The sequence below is a fragment of the Schistocerca cancellata genome, chromosome 2 (genome assembly GCF_023864275.1).
Source record: "Schistocerca cancellata isolate TAMUIC-IGC-003103 chromosome 2, iqSchCanc2.1, whole genome shotgun sequence".
Lineage (NCBI taxonomy): Eukaryota > Metazoa > Arthropoda > Insecta > Orthoptera > Acrididae > Schistocerca > Schistocerca cancellata.
Window position 1 is genome coordinate 326,263,813 of NC_064627.1, and position 10,347 is coordinate 326,274,159.

Here is a 10,347-nt window from a genome sequence, read left to right on the forward strand (position 1 = left end):
TACTTAAACTACGGTGGCACGCGAACATTTTACAGATTTCCGCTTCATAACGCTTCCACCATTGTCCCAAAACTCAACGATTATCCTCTATTGGACGTCAGATAAGTGGATCAACTGGTTTTGTTTTACACAAGGTTTCTTTGCTGTTACCATCCTTGAACTTGTCTATGATTGCCATTTTAAGTGATGTCCATTCCTCTTCAACTGTACTACCGAATTTAGTAATTATTATCGCAATATCCGTAGTATAAGAGAACTTGAAGTACACATCCTAATTATTCTGTATCCGACATAATTGTACACTAATTATTTGTGACTGTTCTCTCTTAACCTAGAGCCAAATTGTGATCCGAAAGTACATTTGCCTCTATATACGCTTCACATAATAATATCCGATGTTGCGTTCCACACCTCACCATGCTATCCCAGAGACGAACACCTCCAAACTTCAGGCACTAGTCACAGTAACGAACTGTCAAATTCGTCTGGCAGAAATATCACAATAGAGTAATACTTTGAAGATGGTGAACTATCGAACTACAGCCATTTATACATAATACGGGTTGCCAGCTTCCACTAATTTCTGTCGCCCACTACAGATCATTGAACATCATGCCTAACACCTCTCTGCTTGCATTCCTGTATCACGTCCCACCACTTATTTATGTTTACTCTCCTCCTCAAATTTCCGGATATCCAAATTTCTGTAGCCACGAAATTATAGAAACGGAAACCTGTCATTTCCCCCAATAGAATTCGACCATTATTGTGCCTGTTGCGACATACATTCCCTACCTTTCATAATCCCTTATATTTCAATGAATAACAGTTCTTACACCACCTTGTCTTGCCATTCGTGTAGTCCAACCTCCATAACACCTTCATCAAGATTTTTGTCTCAAATCTCTGGTGATTTGTTTCCAGATATCCAGTCGGTATGATCATTCAATTTTTGTGGTGAAAAGAAAACACACGTTATTACACTTGTTTAGCATATCTGGTTCGCGTCATGAATTTTCGCCAATACAATACAAAATATTATTATAAGTAATTCCTTTCCTTTAAATTATTTAGGTATCTAAAGAATTGTAATTCACATTCTATCTGCTAACGTTTGCAATTGTCAACATGACTGCTGAAGTATGCTGTCGGGCGTTAAGACACTAAAACAGTCAGTTTGAAAAGTAACTTCTGCCTTATGAAAATCATTGGATTTTATGCGGTTTTCCCTAAGCTTATCTTACATTTACAGTTTCCATATTAAGGAATTACCTTCCTGAATTGATTGCACATTATTCTTTCTGCTCTGCTGAAAACTAGGGTTGATGTATTTGCCTAGGAATAGCGTCTTTGATTTGTAATCAAAACTTCCTCGGTCCCAGGTTCGAAATCCGGCACCGATTAAATTTTGATTAATAATCAGCAGTGGTGGCCGAAGTCTTCCAGCCTTCTCAAAGAGCCGGGGGGGGGGGGGGGGGGGGGGTAGACGGAGGTTCGGGGCACTCTCTTGTTCTTGGGGTGGCAAACTGCCCCTAAAGCTTGAAGAATCAGCAAAGATCAACGGCATGAGGATAAAGAAGGCAATAGAAACCACTGTATTAAAGACACATAACGTGTATCCACAGAAAATGTGGCCTCTAATTGAAAAAAAAGTGTCGTGATGATCTGTCCATTGGCAAAAGATACCGGAATAGTCCCCCATTCGGATCTCCGAGAGGGGACTGCCGAGGGGGAGGTGACCATGAGAAATGATTGAATAATCAACGAAAGGATAACGTTCTACGAGCCGGGGCGTGGAATGTCAAAAGCTTGTACGTGGTAGGGAAGCTACAAAATCTGAAAAGGGAAATGCAAAGGCTCAATCTAAGTATAGTAGGGGCTGGTGAAGTGAAATAGAAAGAATACAGGGATTTATGGTGAGATGAGTATAGGGTAATGTCAACAGCAGCAGAAAATGGTATAACGGGAATAGGATTCGTTATAAATAGAAAGTCTGGACAAAGAGTGTGTTACAGCGAACAGTTCAGTAATAGGGTTGTTCTTCTCAGAATCTACAGCAAACAAACACCGACAACGATACTTCAAGTATGCACGCCAACGTCACAAGCTGAAGACGAAGAAAAAGAAAGTGTGAGGATACTGAAACGGTAAAGAAGTAAACAAAGAGATATGAAAATGTAATAATCATGAGGAACTGGAATGTAGTTGTAGGGGAAGGAGAAGAAAAAAAGATTACCTGAGAAAGGTGAGTTTAAGACAAGGAATGAGAGAGGAGAAAGACTAATTGAGTTCTGTAATAAATATCAATTACCTGCAGCGAATACTCTATTCAGAAATCACAAGAGGAGGAAGTATAATTGGGAAAGACCGGATGATTCGGAAAGATTTCAGTTAGATTACATCGTGGTCAGACAGAGATTCTGAAATCCGGTACTGTATTGTAACGCTCTCGCTCTTTACGTAATTGGATAGTGCCTGACTATCTCTAGGTTATGCAAGTTAAGTGCTTTGCACTATTCCTGAGCTTCCTATTGTGTATTTTAGGTGGTCCTATTGTTTGTGTTGGTCCTATTGTGTGTTGAGTATTTTATGGTGGCTAATATACATCAGTGTGGCAGTTTTTCACTACCTTAGCAGGTCGGGCCATCTCGTTGTGCCCCTTCTGTGTGGTTTGTTCCCGGGATTCGAGACAAGCCTATTTTCGGACTGCTGTGACTTTTCGTAGAATAGTCGAGTCGTCTGTCTAATTCTATCCTTAATTGTCTGTACTCCTGTGATATTATTAAGCTATTCGTGTCGGTGTGTAGAATGTATGAGTCTGGCGACATACCATCTGAGTTTCGGAAAAATATCATCCACATAATTCTGATGACTGCAAGAGCTGACATGTGCTAGAATTATCAGCTTAACAGCTCATGCATACAGCTCATGAAGTTTCTGAAAGAATAATATACAGAAGAATGGAAAAAAAATTTGAATGTGCTAGATTACGATCAATTTGGCATTAGAAAAGATAAAGGAACCAGACAGGCAATTCTGACGTTACGGTTGATAACAGAAGCAAGACTAAAGAAAAATCAAGACACGTTCAGAGGACTTGTCGACCTGGAAAAAGTATTCGACAGTGTAAAGTGGTTCAAAGTGTTCGACATTCTGAGAAAAATAGGAGTAAGGTTTCGGGAGTGACGGGTAATACACAATATGTAAAGAGCCAAGAGGGAATGTTAAGTGTGGACAACCAATAACGAAGTGTTCTGACTAAAAAGGGTGTAAGACAGGTATGTAGTTTTACCCTTTACAGTTCAATCTGTACAAGGAAGAAGCAATGATGTAAATGAAAGAAAGGTTCAGGAGTGGAAATAAAATTCAAGGTGAAGGTATGTCAATGATACGTTTCAATGATGACATTGCTAAACTGATTTAGAGTGAAGAAGAATGACATGATATGCCGAATTGAATGACGATCTAGTGAGTACAGAATATGGATCGAAAAAAGACGAAAGTAATGAGAAGTAGCACAAATTAGAATAGAGAAAAACTTAGGATAGGTGGTCACGAAGTAGATGAAGGTAATGTCTTCTGCTACCTAGGCAGCAAAGTAACTAATGACGGACGGAGCAAGCGTCACATCAAAACCAGGCTATCACTGCCAAAAATGACATTTCTGGCGAAAAGAAGTCTACTAGTATCAAACATAGGCCTCAATTTGGAGAAGAAATTTCTGGGAATATTCGTTTGGAGCACAGCATTGTATGGTAGTGAAACACGGACTGTGGGAAAAAAAAAAAAAAGAAAAGAGAGAGAATCAAAGCATTTGAGATGTGGTGCTACAGGCGAATGTCGAAAATTAGATGGACCGATAAGGTAAGCAATGAGGAGGGTCTGCATAGAATCGTAGAGGAAGGGAATATGTGAAAAACACTGAACGGGTGAAGGAACAGGAGGATAATACATCTGTTAAGACTTCCATGGTACTAGAGGGAGCTGTAGAGGACAAAAATTGTAGACGAAGACAGAGCAAATAATTGAGAACATAGGTCGCAAGTGCTACTCTGAGGTGAAAAGATTGGCGCAGGAGAGGAATTCGTGGCGGACCACATCAAACCAGTCAGAAGACTGTGAAACGCCCCCCCCCCCCCCCCCAAAAAAAAAAAAACTTCACCTTTGATCGAACTCTGTGGAAGTTCTTTAGCCATGTGACCTCCTTTTGAGAAATGTTTGCTATTGATCCGAGGCTGAGAATTTTCTTATAGCCTTAAATTGTTGACTTATATTATCTATATTTCCGTATCTGCTGGGAACGTTACTAGCCACAGGTAACTGCGAACGGATTACTAATGCACAAACTATTTTAAGAAATTATCTTTTTTATCTGCTTGGTATGTACGTTAATAAGACTGTTAGAAGACAAATACGTACCGAAATGTTCCCATTTTCATTACTTCCCGAATGTTTAATATGGGTTTTGGTGTTTCGTTGTTGAAAGCTATTTTCATCAATTTTTTTCAGATAACTTACGAGAACCTCGTACTTGACACCTCAGGTGTAGAAGAATTTCTGAAAGACCTCTTGGAACACTAAAACAATGAAAAAGGTAATCAAACTACTGTTGATGCAATACTTTCCACAATGTCTAATATCTAAGTTTTGTATAGACACCTTGATCTTAATGAGAACAATGAATAACAGTGATACAAGGAGAGTAGATTCTTCTGTTTGAATCATTTTTTAAATAAATGTTGAGTTTATAGTAATAGAGTAATTCAAGTCTTGTTTATGTAGGTGGACAAACGATGCAGATTATTTATTTATTTCACAATTTCTCTAGGTTACTGTGCAAAGTGCTACTGGCTGATCAAAAAGAGGAATAGCAGAAGAAAGTTTCCCATAATTTGCCAAAATTCTACACTGGTGGTGGATTGGTGTTCAACATCATGTTCATACCTCAGACTCCATACCGTGGCTGTAATTTCAATTGCATATTGTCAGAAAATAAAAATAAAGTTTTAGCAAGTAAATGATTATGAGTGCATTTCACAAGAATTTTTTTACTAATTACAGACTTACATAACAATTTATGTTACGAAATTGCTAATGAAATGCTGAATTGGGGCACTGCAAGACAACGTGAGTCAACAGGAGAACAGTAGCAGCCTTCCCGTTTATATATCAAACGGAATTAATTTGAAATTCAAACATTAGCTATTCACTTGGAATCGCCCCAAGAAAACATGGGCGAAGGAAGACTGCTGCTACCAACGAAGGTGCAGAAGTAATGGTTTTTCAGTCTGTTGCAATAAAGTGGCATTATAGGCTTCGTCAAAAAAATAGACATGTTGCTTTTAACCAAATATGCAGTCTGCGTATTCTTCATACACACACAAAAAAAAGAAAATATGTTCCATGCCTGTCTGCATCAAGAACTACAGGGTAGTGATTTACAGCGTCGTTTTGAATAATGCTTGCGGGTTATCCTGTAAGACATTAATTTTTTGTCGGAATTATTGATTACTGATGAGACCACGTTCAGAAATCAAGGTAACGTTAATTTAAGAAACGTGTACCACTGATCAGCGGTAAACAATCTCTGGCTTAATCAAGTGTTCAACCAACGGGAGCGAAGTGTAAATGTGTGATATACCATAGTCGGACAGCACATGATTGGCCCTTATTTCGTTGATGGTTCCACTGTTATGAGAAAATGTCCAATTAGAACTCGTCAAGTGATGTGGCTCTACCATCATGGATGTCGATGTCCTGGCCATAACTCTTTAGTAACAACAGATGTATTAAATCGTTCATCTCCAAATCGCTCGGTGAGAAGCAGTTCTATTAAGAGGTAGCCAGCACGATAGACGTATCTGATGTCGCTAGCAAGTAGTTCGCAAGGAGGATCCAATGATTGTGGAGGATATGAGAGGGCAAATTACTACTGCGTGTAACAGTATTACAGCGAATATATTGACAACAGTGAGTTGATCAGTGATACACGAAGTAAGATACTATTGTGATGCAACTGGCTCCCAATTTGAAAGTAATTTTTAAAAAATTCACTAGTTTTTGTTCAAATCTTTGGTCTTACTCATTTCGTCTATTATTTTAACGTAACTTTCGCAACACTAGTCACTGCCAAGTAACATAGCTCGATAAAACTTGACCACTCGCAGAAAGAACTGCTTAAAGTATAGTGCAGAATTTCAGTGAAAGAAATATACAATGTCACGAAGAGAAATGGCACTTTTATTCAAAGACAATAATTACACTTAGGTCATCTGAACATTACAAAAAAGGCGAGACATTGTTCTTAATAGGGTGTGTGATCAAAGAGACAGAAATACATGCTATGGAGCATACTCCCACGCTGCTGACGCAGTTAGCAAGGAGTTCTTGTGGCCAGCATGATTGGCAGCTGCTGCTCGTGACTGTCGATGTGCTGCAATATGTTTTTAAAATGTATTGAATTAATGAGAGTAATTTCTCGGCATGAATGACAAGCACAATAAGCTGAGCTATGCCTGCAGATAAGTTCCCATTAGTTCATATTCTTTTTTTTTGGGGGGGGGGAGGGAGTAGTTTCTTTCTCCGCTGTAGATTTGTGCTTACCCTTCTTTATAATGCTACGTTTGGTCGCCGTGTTCACCTTCGAAGTCTTGACCGTGTTCCCATTGAGATTATCGGCTCTTCGTAATTTTCCAGAGTACACAGGTGGGCTTCAGTTCTTTTAATTATCGTACTATTTGAAATAACAACTCTCACGACCTTTCTGTTAATAAAAGAATACTGTATTTTTCCAAACGGTGCACATATGAAACACATACTCCTCACTTATTCATAGCGACCCCAAAATGACGGTGTACAATTACTCGCTTAAAATGGCGTGCTTCTCCCTCGTTCACTAGCTGAGCAGGAATCCTTCTTTCCCACTACTGGTACAAGAAAAACTCCTCTGTTTTTTAACAACTGAAAATCTGAAATACCTAATGGTTGGCATAGGCTCTATGATGGGCTAACGCTTCATCTATTTTCTTTGCCTTTAAAGAAGACGAAAACATACAATAAATGAAAAAGGTTTATCACAAGGCCAATACATCCGCCAGATAGATTCTCTTTCAAGAGCTCGTTCATCTGCTCTAGTTAATGCAGTCGTACATTTTCATCAATGTCGGGGCCGAATGCATCCCTAAAAAGAGTCACGTGGGGAAGAAGTACAGTGCCACAACAGAAGAACATCAATATCTGATGTAACAGCAGGGACGCTGCGAAAGAGATAACGGTGTTATTTAGTCTAAGACATTGGGATTGTTAACTGCAGATTGTTAACTGCAGAACGTGACTGGCTGTTGATTTTTGTTTGCGGAGCTGGACTGTGAACATGATATTTATTGACAAAATACTTACTGTGAGGACGAAAGCACACATTATTTAAGAGTGATAATTTTAGTAAAGTGACACCATGCAACTCAAATTTGTCGCCACGTGGTAATCCGTTGTTGTGCGTAAAACTGTGACAATCTATCAATCAACCCAGTAAATCCCATTACGTCCTATAACAATTAAAGCAGTTTTATCGATGGGGCAGTGATGGGAAGAACAGTTATAGTTATTTACATTTTGTGATTAATTTGTTCATTTATGAAGTTGGTAGTCGCCTTCTTTGCATCTTCATGCTGCCTCAAAGGTATCTGCTGGTCCTCGAGTGTCTGAGATTAGCAGACATGTTCTACCACATATGAGATAGAAGTAAATCACAGAGACGGATTTCTGGTTGCAGGCGTATCTTCGACACATCAGTCAATGTTTACATCGGAACTGAATATTACGCAGCAGGCATTATATAGAGATAGGTAACCATAAGAGAACGTAGAAACTGAATCAGTTACATCAGAATAACAACAATAATAAATCTAAAGGTATTCCGTTTTGCATTCAAATACCAACTCTTACTTACAGTGAAATGTTTGGAGTTAGCATCTAACTCAAGTAAAGCATTTTACTTGTTTTGTGTATGAAGTATCATATGTCTTTGGATTGAAACATTGAATCTAAATAAATATGAAGATTTGCGCGTTAACTTTGTTTGTTGGATATCAACTTAGCAGTAACATTTACGCCAATATATATTACGAGAAACTGAAATTGACATATCAGTCAATATGCTGCAGAAGTGATCTTACAAAAGACATGTCACCTTGTACTTTCTGTCTGATTGTCAGTGTTATGTATACAAACTCAGTAGATTCAGTGTATTAATAAGAGCTCAAAAATTTTAAAGTTTACACAAGAAATTTAGTTCTAGCAACTTTAATATATAGTAACGCTGTAAGAACGTAACTGTAAGATGTAGCACTTTGGCTCGGCTCTGAGCACTATGGGACTTAACTTCTGAGGTCATCAGTCCCCTAGAACTTAGAGCTACTTAAACCTAACTAACCTAAGGACATCACACACATCCATGCCCGAGGCAGGATTCGAACCTGCCACCGTAGCGGTCGCGCGGTTCCAGACTGTAGCGCCTAGAACCGCTCGCCCACCCCGGCCGACTGTAGCACTTTGAATGCGATTTATTTGCAATGACAGTTTTACAGTTCACCAGGCATTTTTTCATATTTATGTTAGTGGTAGAGCATTTTACAGGCGTACTCCAGTAGTATCCAAGCATACTACATTTGTATTCCAACGTTAAGAAATTACTCTTGTCTTGGTCGCCAATATTTCTTCAGTTCTGTGACATGAGATATAATATGACAGAAGATGGAAAACAGTTTTCTGTAGAATGACGTATTATAAAATGTAACATAAGACTAAGTGGAAAACCATTACCTGTATATGACGCAACGAGCTAACTTACATAGCTTAATGGATACACAGTATATTTTTTGTTTTGTTTTTTTTGGTCGTCAGTCTACTGACTGGTTTGATGCGGCCCGCTACGAATTCCTTTCCTGTGCTAACCTCTTCGTCTCAGAGTAGCACTTGCAACCTATGTCCTCAATTATTTGCTTGACGTATTCCAGTCTCTGTCTTCCTCTACAGTTTTTGCCCTCTACAGCTCCCTCTAGTACCATGGAAGTCATTCCCTTATGTATTAGCAGTATGAAACGTCCCCTTAGAACAATTTATACAAGATGAAACGTCCCCTTAGAACAATTTTACACGACTGTGCTTAAACTGACACACAATATTTTTAGCGCAACGCAATCTGACTATCAAAGATCCCTGCAAAAGAATGGCCCTGAGTAACATTAAACCATACCTTTCACAAATCACTTACCTCACAAAAATCTTCATTACTCAAACTACTGCAATACAGCGAGCGCCACTACTGCCAGCTAAATAAAAGATCCAAACTACTGAAGGCACTAACTACTGATAGGGATAGTTAGCAAATGAAAGATACTAATAGAAAACAAACACTGTATTTACCTTAATAGTCATAATATATATATACTATATATAGCAGCTCATGACAAATTACAAAACTCCGTCATCTCTTTCCCCACATCCACCACTGCTGGCGGCTCACCTCCAACTGCGCAACGCTACGCGCTGTTCACATCCAGCTGCCGCTGCCTAACACTACAATGGCAGACAACAATGCAAACTAGCCACAGGCTGCACACAGCACAGCCAGTGATTTTCATACAGAGCGCTACGTAACGTTGCCAATAAGAAAATATAAACAGCCTACTTACATAGCCCCCATGCTCCCCAAAAAAAATTTTACAAAATATTTTTGGGCAGTGGCCAATAATTATTTGAAAAAATTTTTCATAATTACAATAACAAAGATATCAAATGCACACACTTATTTATACAATGTTGGTCAAAAGCTAAAATTTTCTCACAGTCCATAAAGACAGTCCTGATCATTCATCACAGTAAAACTGCCGTTTCTTTTATCAAAGTCTGAGCAGTAAAAGACAATGCACACGGAAGTAGTGGATGTCCATGCAGTCTTGAAGAAGTAGTGTTGTCCTTCCAACAGAAAGATAGTGCTGACTCTTGACATGCTGACAGGTAATGGGCCACAACAGAGCAAACCCACAGCAGAGTCAGTCGACGTTTTGAAGAAGTGTAACGTCCCCTTAGAACAATTTATACAAGATGAAACGTCCCCTTAGAACAATTTTACACGACTGTGCTTAAACTGACACACAATATTTTTAGCGCAACGCAATCTGACTATCAAAGATCCCTGCAAAAGAATGGCCCTGAGTAACATTAAACTATACCTTTCACAAATCACTTACCTCACAAAAATCTTCATTACTGGAACTACTGCAATACAGCGAGCGCCACTACTGCCAGCTAAATAAAAGATTCAAACTACTGAAGGCACTAACTACT

At 38.9% G+C, this 10,347-nt stretch overlaps 1 protein-coding gene across 6 annotated transcripts in view; it reads left to right on the forward strand.

Annotated features, from left to right (window-relative positions):
* The window catches only part of LOC126161702 (uncharacterized), a 508,112-nt gene extending 503,104 nt beyond the window's left edge, over nucleotides 1–5,008 (forward strand). For 4 of the 6 annotated variants that reach the window (XM_049917726.1, XM_049917722.1, XM_049917724.1 and 1 more), the window contains 2 exons: nucleotides 4,510–4,594; nucleotides 4,829–5,008. In XM_049917726.1, the coding sequence (XP_049773683.1) occupies nucleotides 4,510–4,581 (72 nt within the window). In that variant the 3' untranslated portion in view covers nucleotides 4,582–4,594; nucleotides 4,829–5,008. The remainder of the gene's footprint in view (nucleotides 1–4,509; nucleotides 4,595–4,828) is intronic. The other 2 variants (XM_049917720.1, XM_049917723.1) reach the window with 2 other exon arrangements.
* Nucleotides 5,009–10,347: the final 5,339 nt, after the last annotated feature.